The sequence below is a fragment of the Oncorhynchus clarkii genome, unplaced genomic scaffold, assembly GCF_045791955.1.
Source record: "Oncorhynchus clarkii lewisi isolate Uvic-CL-2024 unplaced genomic scaffold, UVic_Ocla_1.0 unplaced_contig_10524_pilon_pilon, whole genome shotgun sequence".
NCBI lineage: Eukaryota > Metazoa > Chordata > Actinopteri > Salmoniformes > Salmonidae > Oncorhynchus > Oncorhynchus clarkii.
This window is the reverse complement of record NW_027261120.1, coordinates 9,510-25,400: the sequence shown is the minus strand read 5'-3', so window position 1 is coordinate 25,400 and position 15,891 is coordinate 9,510. Positions and strand designations below refer to the sequence as shown.

Genomic DNA, 15,891 nt, shown 5'->3' with positions numbered 1-15,891 from the left:
AAGTAGATGCGTTGTTGTGGGAAATGTACTTCCGGGTTATCGGGGTATGGATCGCATTTTAATGCAAACAATTATTAGATACAGATACCTGATTACCAGACGCTTTCGCTTAATTTAAACACAATAAACATGGGGAAGAAGCATAAAAAGCACAAGCCGGAGTGGAGAACAGTTGATGGTAAGTGAGCAAAGAAAACAAATTCAATGCCCGGCTTTGTCCCTTTTTGCTAGCCTAGCTAGCTAGCAGTTAACGTTATCCTGTCTGGCCAGCTAACTGAATCGTCCTGCAGTGCTAGTGCTAATTTACTATTCCTCAACTTCTGTTGTAGTTTAGTATTCCTCAACTTATGTTGCTTGCTGCCATAAGCATTACCAATGAATGTTATGACGGATGTGTATCAGGTCTTATCAAGATTGAGTATGCATAATATTGGCATTAACGCCAGCCAGTTTATCCTGTCGTAGTGGTAGCATTGCCCTGCAGATAGATATCTGTGATGGGTAGCTAATGTTTATCATCACTTATTACACAGTAACACACACACCACATCTTCTGCTAGGATGACGATCATGCTTGTTGCACTGGGTATGACCCATCACTCAGCTAAATGTGGTCTCTGTTTTCAGACTGTGAGGACAAGCCTTTTGAGAAGCAGCTGAAGCTGGTGCTCAAAGTGGGAGGAAGTGAGATCACAGAACTCTCAGGCTCCGGCCATGACTCCAGTTACTACGACGACAGGTCAGACCATGAACGAGAGCGCCACAAGGACAAAAAGAAGAAGAAGAAGAAAAAGTCTGAGAAGGAGAAAGACAAACACGTAGATGATGAGGAGAGGAGAAGACGGAAGGTGAGTATGAGGGGAACAAGGGTCTGGCCCAAATGGCACCCTTTTCCCTATATAGTGCACTACTTTTGGCCAGACCCATATGGGCCTTGGTCAGAAGGTGGGCACACTATAAAGGGAATATGGTGCAACTTGGGAGTTAACCTTTCATATAAAGCATACCATATAACATGACATAAAGTGAGTTAGGTTGTCATTTAAGGACAAAAAACCCAATAATCAATCAATGAATGTTTAATCTTTGACAGGAAGAGAAGAGGAAGAAGAGAGAGCGGGAGCAGAATGAATCAGAGGCTGCTACTGCCTCTGCCAGTGGTGTGGGCCTGCCCACTGTTGTGCCCAGTCACACTGGTGTGGCAGTCGAGCCTTTCATGCTGCCAAAGATACCAAACATTGGTATTAGTTTTGAGGTGAGAAACGTTTTGGGGGTTTTAATTACTCAAGCTTCAAGTTTAATTAGTCGTATGTACAGGATACACATGGTATACAGCATCCTATGAAATGCTTACTTGCAGCAAGCTTACTTGATCCCTAGAGCCTATAATGTTTTCCTGGAGATCATATAGTCGGGAAACCTCCTGGTCCTACAGGAGATAGTGGAACTGGAGACCTCCTGGTCCTATAGGAGATAGTGGAACTGGAGACCTCCTGGTCTTATAGGAGATAGTGGAACTGGAGACCTCCTGGTCCTACAGGAGATAGTGGAACTGGAGACCTCCTGGTCCTACAGGAGATAGTGGAACTGGAGACATCCTGGTCCTACAGGAGATAGTGGAACTGGAGACATCTTGGTCCTACAGGAGATAGTGGAACTGGAGACCTCCTGGTCCTACAGGAGATAGTGGAACTGGAGACCTCCTGGTCCTACAGGAGATAGTGGAACTGGAGACCTCCTGGTCCTACAGGAGACAGTGGAACTGGAGACCTCCTGGTCCTACAGGAGACAGTGGAACTGGAGACCTCCTGGTCCTACAGGAGATAGTGGAACTGGAGACCTCCTGGTCCTACAGGAGATAGTGGAACTGGAGACCTCCTGGTCCTACAGGAGATAGTGGAACTGGAGACCTCCTGGTCCTACAGGAGATAGTGGAACTGGAGACCTCCTGGTCCTACAGGAGACAGTGGAACTGGAGACCTCCTGGTCCTACAGGAGACAGTGGAACTGGAGACCTCCTGGTCCTACAGGAGATAGTGGAACTGGAGACCTCCTGGTCCTACAGGAGATAGTGGAACTGGAGACCTCCTGGTCCTACAGGAGATAGTGGAACTGGAGACCTCCTGGTCCTATAGGAGATAGTGGAACTGGAGACCTCCTGGTCCTACAGGAGATATTGGAACTGGAGACCTCCTGGTCCTACAGGAGATATTGGAACTGGAGACCTCCTGGTCCTACAGGAGATATTGGAACTGGAGACCTCCTGGTCCTACAGGAGATAGTGGAACTGGAGACCTCCTGGTCCTATAGGAGATAGTGGAACTGGAGACCTCCTGGTCCTACAGGAGATAGTGGAACTGGAGACCTCCTGGTCCTATAGGAGATAGTGGAACTGGAGACCTCCTGGTCCTACAGGAGATAGTGGAACTGGAGACCTCCTGGTCCTACAGGAGATATTGGAACTGGAGACCTCCTGGTCCTACAGGAGATAGTGGAACTGGAGACCTCCTGGTCCTATAGGAGATAGTGGAACTGGAGACCTCCTGGTCCTACAGGAGATATTGGAACTGGAGACCTCCTGGTTTGTGTTTGGCAACACTGTACATTAATGCCTTTGCTACAGTCTAGCACGCATTATAATTACTCATTTGTACACTGTACTTGCAGCAGTAACACTAACCCTAATCATAATAGATAGGAGATCATAGGGCCATCTCCAGTAGTTTAATGAGGACCATGTCACTGACTCCTGTTGTGTCTGTCTCAGCAGCAGGAGGAGAAGAAGAGGAAGAGGGAGAGGTCTGAGATGGAGCCGGAGGTGATGGACCAGTTTCACCCCAACATCAAGGTAGAGGTGGAGCAACAAGGAGACCGGCCTGTCAGGGCTTGCAGGACAGCCCCGGGTAATAATCTAGCTGTTCTCTTGTGGTGTTATGTTATTACACATGTTATTACTGATTATAAGCTGGGTGGTTCCAGCCCTGAATGCTGATTGGCTGACAGCTGTGCTATATCAGACCGTATACCACGGGTATGACACAATATTTATTTTTACTGCTCTAATTCCGTTGGTAACCCGTTTGTAATAGCAATAAGGCACCTCGGGGTTTGTTACCACGGTTAAGGGCTGTATCCAGGCACTCCGCATTGTGTCGTGCATAACAACAGCCCTTAGCCGTGGTACATTGGTCTTATACCACACCCCCTCTGGCCTTATTGCTTAATCATAACATACATTGTCCATCCACAGTAATCTGAGGTGTTAAAGGCTAATGTAAAACAGGTTGTGATCGTCTCTTCCCTCAGAGAGTGAGTGCACCCCTCGACAGCAGCTCCTGGAACACTTCCTGCGCCAGCTTCAGAGGTAAGGCTCTCTGACAACATGGACCACGTTTACATGAACACCAATTATCCCGTTATTATTCCAAATGCTCAACTATTCTGTTTTTGAGTTGACACGTATAAACACATCAGTTTGTATCCTGGTTATGAAAAACCAGGATAAGATGCCTGGGATATGCTGATCTTAGACGGGATACTGTGGCATGTCAACATCTTATCCCGTATACTGTTGTTTTTCATGTTCTGTGCTGTCAGGTTCAGGTTCACATATCATGAGTGTTGTTTTTCATGTTCTGTGCTGTCAGGTTCAGGTTCACATATCATGAGTGTTGTTTTTCATGTTCTGTGCTGTCAGGTTCAGGTTCACATATCATGAGTGTTGTTTTTCATGTTCTGTGCTGTCAGGTTCAGGTTCACATATCATGAGTGTTGTTTTTCATGTTCTGTTTCTGTCAGGTTCAGGTTCACATATCATGAGTGTTGTTTTTCATGTTCTGTGCTGTCAGGTTCAGGTTCACATATCATGAGTGTTGTTTTTCATGTTCTGTGCTGTCAGGTTCAGGTTCGCATATCATGAGTGTTGTTTTTCATGTTCTGTGCTGTCAGGTTCAGGTTCACATATCATGAGTGTTGTTTTTCATGTTCTGTGCTGTCAGGTTCACATATCATGAGTGTTGTTTTTCATGTTCTGTGCTTTCAGGTTCACATATCAAAGGTGCATGTAAACAGCTTACCCCGAATAAGACCTGAAGTGGGATATGAGCTACTATCTGGAATACTGTGCGCATGTAAATGTGTTCAGTGACAGATCCATCTCTGGATTATTCCTGTTGGTGACATGAAAGTCAGTTCAGTCGGTACTAAGACTTCTGTTTGTCTTGTCTTTCCAGGAAGGATGCCCATGGGTTCTTCACTTTCCCAGTGACAGACGCCATCGCTCCAGGTTACTCTGTGATAATCAAACACCCCATGGATTTCAGCACCATGAACGACAAGATCACAGACAACGAGTACAAAACCGTCACAGAGTTCAAGGTGAGGTGATGCTACAAGTGACAACATGGCGATCTGTCCACCACAGATCACAGGAACTGTCATGATTAGAATTTTGAGATGTATCTCAATACGTCTTTCAGTGATTCCTCACCTCTTTCTCAACTGTATTGGAGGAGAAGGTCCAACCGGCCTCCCCTTGAGCATTTTGAGATGTATCTCAATACGTCTTTCAGTGATTCCTCACCTATTTTTCAACTGTATTGGAGGAGAAGGTCCAATGGGCCTCCCCTTGAGCATTTTGAGATGTATCTCAATACGTCTTTCAGTGATTCCTCACCTATTTTTCAACTGTATTGGAGGAGAAGGTCCAACGGGCCTCCCCTTGAGCATTTTGAGATGTGTCTCAATACGTCTTTCAGTGATTCCTCACCTCTTTCTGAAGTGTATTGGAGGAGAAGGTCCAACGGGCCTCCCCTTGAGCATTTTGAGATGTATCTCAATACGTCTTTCAGTGATTCCTCACCTCTTTCTCAACTGTATTGGAGGAGAAGGTCCAACGGGCCTCCCCTTGAGCATTTTGAGATGTATCTCAATACGTCTTTCAGTGATTCCTCACCTCTTTCTCAACTGTATTGGAGGAGAAGGTCCAACGGGCCTCCTCTTGAGCATTTTGAGATGTATCTCAATACGTCTTTCAGTGATTCCTCACCTCTTTCTCAACTGTATTGGAGGAGAAGGTCCAACGGGCCTCCTCTTGAGCATTTTGAGATGTATCTCAATACGTCTTTCAGTGATTCCTCACCTCTTTCTGAAGTGTATTGGAGGAGAAGGTCCAACGGGCCTCCCCTTGAGCATTTTGAGATGTATCTCAATACGTCTTTCAGTGATTCCTCACCACATTCTAAACTGTATTGGAGGAGAAGGTCCAACGGGCCTCCCCTTGAGCATTTTGAGATGTATCTCAATACGTCTTTCAGTGATTCCTCACCTCTTTCTCAACTGTATTGGAGGAGAAGGTCCAACGGGCCTCCCCTTGAGCATTTTGAGATGTATCTCAATACGTCTTTCAGTGATTCCTCACCTCTTTCTCAACTGTATTGGAGGAGAAGGTCCAACGGGCCTCCCCTTGAGCATTTTGAGATGTATCTCAATACGTCTTTCAGTGATTCCTCACCTCTTTCTCAACTGTATTGGAGGAGAAGGTCCAACCGGCCTCCCCTTGAGCATTTTGAGATGTATCTCAATACGTCTTTCAGTGATTCCTCACCTATTTTTCAACTGTATTGGAGGAGAAGGTCCAACGGGCCTCCCCTTGAGCATTTTGAGATGTATCTCAATACGTCTTTCAGTGATTCCTCACCTCTTTCTCAACTGTATTGGAGGAGAAGGTCCAACCGGCCTCCCCTTGAGCATTTTGAGATGTATCTCAATACGTCTTTCAGTGATTCCTCACCTCTTTCTCAACTGTATTGGAGGAGAAGGTCCAACGGGCCTCCTCTTGAGCATTTTGAGATGTATCTCAATACGTCTTTCAGTGATTCCTCACCTCTTTCTCAACTGTATTGGAGGAGAAGGTCCAACGGGCCTCCTCTTGAGCATTTTGAGATGTATCTCAATACGTCTTTCAGTGATTCCTCACCTCTTTCTGAAGTGTATTGGAGGAGAAGGTCCAACGGGCCTCCCCTTGAGCATTTTGAGATGTATCTCAATACGTCTTTCAGTGATTCCTCACCTCTTTCTCAACTGTATTGGAGGAGAAGGTCCAACGGGCCTCCCCTTGAGCATTTTGAGAAGGCGACAAGGATAGAAGATACAAGGAATCAGGGAAAGATGAATTGTGAAAGAGCCTTGGCGTTATCACATTGATATAACTTGTGGACATGGAATGTGTGTGCTGTACATAATGGTTACATTCATAACATTGATAGTGTTTTCAAAGGGAGGATATTTATTTGCTTCAATTAAACAAATATTTGTGTTGAAGTATTTGCATCGGTTTTCTATTTGTAATTGAGTGGCGGTGAGCTTGTTGTTGTAAAGCGGTTGCTTCTTCTGTTACAGGCGGACTTCAAGCTGATGTGTGATAATGCCATGGTGTATAACCGTCCAGAGACCGTTTACTACAAGGCTGCCAAGAAACTGCTGCACACTGGCTTCAAGATGATGAGCAAAGTAATGAGTAGTGTCTCTACGAGGAGCGGATAGAGGCCTCATATGATTTGTTGTGCATGCTGATGTTCATAACCCATCCGTTTCATGTATTTCCCTTTCCTGTGACAGATGTCTTCGCTGGTGGAGTCCTGTTTCCCCCTGTCTTGTCTTGTCCTTTTCTGTTCTCTCTCTGTCGTTTCACATGTTGGTCATTCTTCTTCCTCTCTGGCTTTGTGAAACAGATTTGCCTCTGTGTGGTTTTACTTCAGACACACCACACTGTAACATCCTTGTATATTTCTTTATCGGAGCATTCAGGAGACTGTAGAACAACTAAGCAGATAGAAGGCAGATGTGTGACTCAAGATGTTTGATCAATGTTTTCCCTCCTAACAATCATCACCATCGCAGTTAGACTCACCACCATCATCCCATCCAGCCATCCCACCAGCCATCCCATCCTGACATCCCATTCCGTCACCATCCCACCAGCCATCCCATCCTGACATCCCATTCCATCACCATCCCATCTAGCCATCCCACCAGCAATTCCATCCCACCAGCCATCCCACCACCATGCCATCCCACCAGACAATCCCATCCACCAGCCATCCCACCAGCCATCCCATCCAGGCATCCCACCAGCCATCCCACCACCAGCCATCCCATCCACCAGCCATCCCACCAGCCATCCCACCACCAGGCATCCCACCAGCCATCCCACCACCAGCCATCCCACCACCAGCCATCCCACCAGCCATCCCACCACCATCCCACCAGCCATCCCACCACCATCCCACCAGTCATTCCAACCTGCCATCCCACCAGCCATCCTATCCCACCAGCCATCCCATCCCACCACCATCCCACCAGCCAACCTGTCCTACCAGCCATCCCATCCCACCACCATCCCACCAGTCATCCCATCCTGCCATCCCACCAGCCATCCCATCCCACCACCATCCCACCAGCCAACCTGTCCTACCAGCCATCCCATCCCACCACCATCCCACCAGTCATCCCATCCTGCCATCCCATCCAGCCATCCCATCCCACCAGTCATCCTACCAGCCATCCCACCAGCCATCCCATCCCACCAGCCATCCTATCACTCTCTGGCTGAGTTGTGGCAGATGGAGTATAAAGCAATTCCCTTTGGTTCTCTTTCTCCCCCTGTGGTTCTCTTTCTGTGGTTCTCTCTCTCTCTCTCTGGCTCTTTTTCTGTGGCTCTGCTCTGTTTACAGGAGCGGCTGTTAGCACTGAAGCGCAGCATGTCTTTCATGCAGGACATGGATTTCTCTCAGCAGGCGGCCATTTTAGGGGACGAGGACTTGGCGTCTGAGGAGCCCCCTCCGGAGGTCATCTCCATGCCCGTGGAGTCGGCGTCGGCCAAGAAATCCAAGAAACCCAAAGACATCAAAGATATGAAGGAAGTCATCAGGTAGAATGGACTGGCCTACTCTCTAGTCCAGTGTCTTGACTTCGGTAGATGTTGGTCTCATGCATCATGTACTCCGCGTACTTCATTCCCTTCTGTTATCCCAGGCTTGGTACAATGTGATGGATGAGGCCCATAAACCACTGCTGTATGGTGCTCATTGTAGGACTCGTGTATCCTACATGTTCCATCCAACATGCAACATAACCAGGAACTGTAGAGTAACAGTGTGTATCTCTGTGGTCCCAGCCAGGGCCGGCCCGCTCATTAGGCAGGATTAGGCAGCCGCCTATGAGTTTAGCAATTTCTGAGCTAAACTGACCAAGGCACATTTACATTTAAATTGTCATGATCAGTGGTTTCAAGTTTGTATCCATCAATGTTTTACGAGCTGATCATAGCGAAAACATGAAATACTTGTGCATTTCCCGCTGTGTAAACACACTGCAAATAGGCTCAGGATAACAACTCCTCCTGATGGAGTTGAGTAGCTGATATTCAGAGCTCAAAGAGACAAGTTGATTAGTGACAGGAATCAGGATGAATAAAGCCACTGTACCTCAGTAAGCACGGACCGACGCTGACGTCTTTTCTTGATTTAGCCAATCCGGATCAACTCTGAACCCATCAGACACTTCTGTTTGTTTCAGATTTTGTCCGGTCTGGACTAGCCTTGATTTGGCCCAAAATTATATGTCTATTAATTAAATCATCTTTTCAACTTTTCTTTGCAGAAAAAAATACCTATTTTAGACGTCTTTTCAACGTAATTTTGCTTTCTGGGGCTATTCTTGTAGGGGCGGCAGAATGTGGTCCCAGGAGTTACCTGTATTAACAGGTGATCTGTGGAGTGACCGTGTGTATCTCTGTGGTCCCAGCAGTTACCTGTATGAGCCAGAGGGGAACGCCTGCAGCCTGACTGACAGCACAGCGGAGGAACACGTTCTGGCCCTGGTGGAGCACGCTGCAGATGAAGCACACGACCGCATCAACCGATACATGCCCAACTCCAAGGTATATATATATATATATATATATATAGTACCAGTCAAAAGTTTGGACACATCTACTCATTCCAGGGTTTTTCTTTCTTTCTTTCTTTGACTATTTTCTACATTGTAGAATAATAGTGAAGACATAAAAACTATGAAATAACACATATGGAATCATGTAGTAACCAAAAAAGTGTTAAACAAATTGATATTCTTCAAATAGCCACCCTTTACCTTGATGACACTCTTGGCATTCTCTCAACCAGCTTCACCTGGAATGCTTTTCCAACAGTCTTGAAGGAGTTCCCATATATGCTGAGCACTTGTTGGCTGCTTTTCCTTCACTCTGCGGTCCGACTCATCCCAAACCATCTCAATTTAGTTGAGGTCGGGTGATTGTGGAGGTCAGGTCATCTGATGCAGCACTCCATCACTCTCCTTCTTGGTAAAATAGCCCTTACACCGCCTGGAGGTGTGTTGGGTCATTGTCCTGTTGAAAAACAAATGATAGTCCCACTAAGCCCAAACCAGATGGGATGGCGTATCGCTGCAGAATGCTGTGATAGCCATGCTGGTTAAGTGTGCCTTGAATTATAAATAAATCACAGACAGTGTAACCAGAAAAGCACCCCCACACCATAACACCTCCTCCATGCTTTACAGTGGGAAATACACATGCTGAGATCATCAGTTCACCCACACCATAACACCTCCTCCTCCATGCTTTACAGTGGGAAATACACATGCAGATATCATCAGTTCACCCACACCATAACACCTCCTCCTCCATGCTTTACGGTGGGAAATACACATGCTGAGATCATCAGTTCACCCACACGGCGTCTCACAAAGACACAGCGGTTGGAACCAAAAATCTCCAATTTGGACTCCAGACCAAAGGACAAATTTCCACCGGTCTAATGTCCATTGCTCGTGTTTCTTGGCCGAAGCAAGTCTATTCTTCTTATTGGTATCCTTTAGTAGTGGTTACTTTGCAGAAATTCGACCATGAAGGCCTGATACCCACAGTCTCCTCTGAACAGTTGATGTTGAGATGTGTCTGTTACTTGAACTCTGTGAAGCATTTATTTGGGCTGCAATTTCTGATACTGGTAACTCTAATGAACGTATCCTCTGCAGCAGAGGTAACTCTGGGTCTTGCTTTTCTGTGGCGGTCCTCATTAGAGCCAGTTTCATCACAGCGCTTGATGGTTTTTGTGACTGCACTTGAAGAAACGTTCAAAGTTCTTTACATTTTCCGTATTGATTGACCTTCATGTCTTAAAGTAATGATGGGCTGTCGTTTCTCTCTGCTTATTTGAGCTGTTCTTGCCTTAATATGGACTTGGTCTTTTACTAAATAGGGATATCTTCTGTATAGCCCCCCCACCTTGTCACAACACAACTGATTGCCTCAAACACATTAAGAAGGAAATAAATTCCACAAATTAACTTTTAAGAAGCGGCACCTGTTAATTGAAATACATTCCAGGTGACTACCTCATGAAGCTGGTTGAGGGAATGCCAAGGGTGTGCAAAACTGTCATCATGGCAAAGGGTAGCTACTTTGAAGAATCTCAAATATAAAATATATGTTGATTTTGTTTAACACTTTTTTTTTGGTTACTACATGATTCCATATGTGTTATTTCATAGTTTTGATGTCTTCACTATTATTCTACAATGCAGAAAATAGTACAAATAAAGAAAAACCCTTGAATGAGTAGGTGTGTCCAAACCTTTGACCGGTAGTGTACACATTACCAAGTTTCTTTATGTGGGTTTTTCTTTCATTTTTACTGTTTTCAACATTGTAGAATAATAGTGAAGACATCAAAACTATGAAATAACACATATGGAATCATGTAGTAACCAAAAAAGTGTTAAATCAAAATAAACACTGTATATAATGATCAGCTGCTATATGCCCAGGTCCAAGGTACTGTACTCAATACAACAGTGTGTTTTAATCAGATATGACTGCTAGCCTAGAGGTTAGAGAAGCGGAGGGTTGCTGGTTCGAATCCCTGGCTTTGAGTCAGGTTTAATAGATGAATATTTAAAGTGGATGCCAGGGTTGATCTATGTTTAGTTATCCCGGTGACCACATGGTTCTAGTGTCCCAGTGACCACATGGTTCTAGTGTCCCAGTGACCACATGGTTCTAGTGTCCCAGTGACCACATGGTTCTAGTGCCCCAGTGACCACATGGTTCTAGTGCCCCAGTGACCACATGGTTCTAGTGCCCCAGTGACCACATGGTTCTAGTGTCCCAGTGACCACATGGTTCTAGTGTCCCAGTGACCACATGGTTCTAGTGTCCCGGTGACCACATGGTTCTAGTGTCCCAGTGACCACATGGTTCTAGTGTCCCAGTGACCACATGGTTCTAGTGTCCCGGTGACCACATGGTTCTAGTGTCCCGGTGACCACATGGTTCTAGTGTCCCAGTGACCACATGGTTCTAGTGTCCCGGTGACCACATGGTTCTAGTGCCCCAGTGACCACATGGTTCTAGTGCCCCAGTGACCACATGGTTCTAGTCCCCCAGTGACCACATGGTTCTAGTGTCCCAGTGACCACATGGTTCTAGTGTCCCAGTGACCACATGGTTCTAGTGTCCCAGTGACCACATGGTTCTAGTGTTCCAGTGACCACATGGTTCTAGTGTCCCAGTGACCACATGGTTCTAGTGTTCCAGTGACCACATGGTTCTAGTGTCCCAGTGACCACATGGTTCTAGTGTCCCAGTGACCACATGGTTCTAGTGCCCCAGTGACCACATGGTTCTAGTGTCCCAGTGACCACATGGTTCTAGTGTCCCAGTGACCACATGGTTCTAGTGTCCCAGTGACCACATGGTTCTAGTGTCCCAGTGACCACATGGTTCTAGTGTCCCAGTGACCACATGGTTCTAGTGTCCCAGTGACCACATGGTTCTAGTGTCCCAGTGACCACATGGTTGTAGTGCCTCAGTGACCACATGGTTCTTGTGTTCCTGTATTTTCAGATGGGTTACCTGAGGAAAGAGCCTGATGGTAATCTGTTGTACACTGTAGTGAATCAGCTGAATCCAGAAGCAAAAGGTTTGTTCCCTACTTTTCTCGGGTATTATCCAGTGGGAAACTCACAGTCCCAAATGGCAGCCTATTCCCTATATAGTACACTACTTTTGACCAGAGCCCTATGGACCCAATGGACCCTGGTCAAAAGTAGTGCACTACATAGGGAATAGGCTGCCATTTGGGACACAGCTATAGAACCTGTATAGATGTACTGTATCAGATAAATGTCCAAGATGTTCTGTACCATGTGACACAGAGGGAAGTACCTGTTCTGTCTCTGCTTCCCAGAGGAGGAGACCCACCCTGTGGACCTGAGCTCTCTGTCCAATAAGCTCCTTCCTGGATTAACAACACTGGGTTTCAAAGATGACAGGAGACATAAGGGTATGTACAGAAAGTACAAAGCTGCTTAGCGGTTAGCTAACACGTTGGATACATGTCCTGACCATTTTAAAAAGTCAATGTGACCTCCTGCTGCTTAGCGGTTAGCTAACACGTTGGATACATGTCCTGACCATTTAAAAAAGTCAATGGGACCTCCTGCTGCTTAGCGGTTAGCTAACACGTTGGATACATGTCCTGACCATTTAAAAAAGTCAATGGGACCTCCTGCTGCTTAGCGGTTAGCTAACACGTTGGATACATCTCCTGACCATTTAAAAAAGTCAATGGGACCTCCTGCTGCTTAGCGGTTAGCTAACACGTTGGTTACATGTCCTGACAATGTAAAAAAGTCAATGGGACCTCCTGCTGCTTAGCGGTTAGCTAACACGTTGGTTACATGTCCTGACAATGTAAAAAAGTCAATGGGACCTCCTGCTGCTTAGACGTTCTAGATTCTGTCTTTCATAATGTTGGCTATGATGAGAGAGAGAATTTCTTCCAAGGCTTCCTTCTTCTGCTCGTCGTGTGTGTGTGTGTATGTGTGTGCATGCATGCGTGTGTGTGTGTAGTGACGTTCCTGAGCAGTACCTACAACACCCAGACCCTGCAGAACAACTCCATCTACCCAGACCTGCTGCCTGATGAGATGGACCTGCTCTACTCAGCCTACGGGGATGAGACTGGGGTGCAGTGTGCTCTCAGGTTAGTCGATGCTGTAGCAGCACTGGTATCATTACTGGAGTTCGGGTTCCCATTGGACCGTTCCTGGAATCAGGATGCAATAATAAGGAAATCTAGGAATCCTGGGATTTCTGGGAATTTTGGGGGAAATTTACCACAATTTTGCTACTCTTCCTGCTGTGCACATCTAACGTGCTGTATGAGAAAGCCTTAATGTTGTAGTATATACTGTGTAAATGCTGTCTCCTTCCTCATTCCAGTATTCAGGAGTTTGTTAAAGGTTGTGGGAACGTTACTAAGCGTTTGGTTGACGGTCTGCTGGATAAGATGACTGCAGGGGACCACTCTAAGGCTGTCTACCAGATCAGACAGGTCTGTACCCCATTAACACACTCATACAGGCTGAGCCCCAAATGGCCCCCTATGCCCTATCTAGGACTCTACCTTTGACCCGGGCCATCTGGGGGGGGACACCATCACATATGACTTCCTAAAGCACACCGTGTGGGTCCCGTCTGGGGGGGGGGGGGGGAAGTCACACATATGACTTCCTAAAGCACACCGTGGGGGTCCCGTCTGGGGGGGACAGTAAGTCCTGTGTTAGAGGGGGCATGTGTTGCGTGGGTATTTACAAATAGATTATTTTTCCTGCTACTTTTATGTTAACTAGTTTTAACTAGTGGTAGAAGCTGGGTATATAACTAGTTTTAACTAGTGGTAGAAGCTGGGTATATAACTAGTTTTAACTAGTGGTAGAAGCTGGGTATATAACTAGTTTTAACTAGTGGTAGAAGCTGGGTATATAACTAGTTTTAACTAGTGGTAGAAGCTGGGTATATAACTAGTTTTAACTAGTGGTAGAAGCTGGGTATATAACTAGTTTTAACTAGTGGTAGAAGCTGGGTATATAACTAGTTTTAACTAGTGGTAGAAGCTGGGTCTATATACATTATGTTAATGTAGTAGTAACATGTCGTCTTGTGTTTCAGAAAAGAAACATGGCGTTACCAGACGAAACCAAGAGCAACATTTACGATATGCAGGTAAAGTATTTTACACCTGTTCAATTGAATATGCTTACAGTGATTTTGTTTAGTGGTTGGTGTGTGTGTGCGTGTGTGTGCGTGTGTGTGTGTGTCCATCCTGCTTGCCCAACATGGTTGACCCTCCAGATGTGTGTGTTTATTTGCCCAGATGGCTGATGGGACAGGTCTGGGAGAGGGCAGCTCAGTGCTGGACTTCATGTCCATGAAGAGTTACTCTGACATGTCTCTGGAGATGTCCATGCTCAACTCTTTAGGTGAGAATCCTACCTGGTTGTAAATCAGTAGTATCGCTTCCATTATCTTAACCACCTGTGTGTTTACCTCCACCCCCCATACAGACATATAAACACACACACACACACACACACACACACACACACACACACACACACACACACACACACACAGGCACACACAGAAACACACATAAACAGACACACACACACAGGCACAGACACACACACACACAGGCACAGACACACACACACAGGCACAGACACACACACAGAAACACACACACACACACACACAGACACACACACACACAGGCACACACAGGTACACACAGACACAGGCACACACAGGTACACACAGACACACACACACACAGGCACACACACAGGCACACACACAGGCACACACACACAGACACACATAGTCTTTATAGTGATTGTATACCATAGCCCTAAAGTAGTGCACTATACAGGGAATAGGGTGCTGTTCGGTATGCGGATCCTGTCATCTTCACCACTTGTATGACTGTAATGGTCTTCCCCGTGTCCCTCCTCTGCTCTCAGGGAAGTCAGTGAAGAAGGAGCCAGGGCATGAAGACGGGGTCAGCCAGCAGCACTTTGAGGAGGCAGCCAAGCTGCTGCAGGAGTTCCAGGAGGGCCAGGTGGAGAGGGGAGGCTCCAGACCCTCCTCTAACCTCTCCTCCCTGTCAGGGACCTCCGACAGGGACCAGCACCACCTGGGTAAGGACTGCAGGACAACACTGTCTGGAGCTCATCCACTTACCTGGCTGTATCAGTTCCTAAGTCCCAAATGACACCCTAATCCCTATATAGTGCACTACTTTTGACAAGAGCCCATAGAGCTCTGGTCAAAAGTAGTGTGCTATGTATGGAATAGGGTGCCATTTGGGACGTAGAAAGGTGCTCCTCCACCTGCCTCGCTGAGCCAGTGTCAGAAACATGCAGGATTTGGTCTGTCTGTGCCAGTTGCCATTTTGTGCCTTGTTGACACTTACAGGCTCGGTATATCCCATCAGTCACTTAAAACTGTAAGGACAGACGGTCTGGATAAGATCTTCTGCCAAATTCATAAATATCATGTAAAATGTTATGAGACATGAGTTTCAACGTTTCAAAGGCTTTATAGACATGTGATTTATGTGCTTTGTTTCAATGACTGTTGGTTTTTCTATGTTCCTCCTCAGGGAGTCCCTCACACCTGGGTGTTGGTGACCAGTCTGAGATGGTTCATGACCCCTATGAGTTCCTCCAGTCTCCAGAGCCAGGCTCCGCATCCAACAGCTGACCTATGAGTTCCTCCAGTCTCCAGAGCCAGGCTCCGCATCCAACAGCTAACCTATGAGTTCCTCCAGTCTCCAGAGCCATTCTCCACATCCAACAGCTGACCTATGAGTTCCTCCAGTCTCCTGAAACAGGCTCCGCATCCAACAGCTGACCTATGAGTTCCTCCAGTCTCCAGAGCCAGGCTCCACATCCAACAGCTAACCTATGAGTTCCTCCAGTCTCCAGAGCCAGGCTCCGCATCCAACAGCTGACCTATGA

The 15,891-nt window shown here is 46.4% G+C and overlaps 1 protein-coding gene across 7 annotated transcripts; it reads left to right on the top strand.

Moving 5' to 3' along the window:
* The first annotated feature begins 17 nt into the window (after nucleotides 1-17).
* Nucleotides 18-15,710, top strand: LOC139404941 (bromodomain-containing protein 9-like). Of its 7 annotated transcripts, none has more exons than XM_071147482.1 (17): nucleotides 18-178; nucleotides 628-848; nucleotides 1,094-1,255; nucleotides 2,771-2,903; nucleotides 3,307-3,364; nucleotides 4,233-4,377; nucleotides 6,400-6,510; nucleotides 7,734-7,930; nucleotides 8,806-8,941; nucleotides 11,930-12,005; nucleotides 12,273-12,368; nucleotides 12,938-13,070; nucleotides 13,310-13,421; nucleotides 14,039-14,092; nucleotides 14,244-14,349; nucleotides 14,893-15,069; nucleotides 15,534-15,710. In XM_071147482.1, the coding sequence occupies exons 1-17, from the start codon at nucleotides 130-132 to the stop codon at nucleotides 15,632-15,634; spliced, it is 2,067 nt and encodes a 688-aa protein (XP_071003583.1). In that variant the 5' UTR covers nucleotides 18-129; the 3' UTR covers nucleotides 15,635-15,710. The 7 variants fall into 7 exon arrangements, with proteins under 7 accessions (XP_071003583.1, XP_071003589.1, XP_071003588.1 ...); XM_071147488.1 differs by having other exon boundaries at nucleotides 2,768-2,903; nucleotides 7,797-7,930; nucleotides 8,809-8,941; XM_071147487.1 differs by having other exon boundaries at nucleotides 2,768-2,903; nucleotides 7,797-7,930.
* The last annotated feature ends 181 nt before the right edge of the window (nucleotides 15,711-15,891 follow it).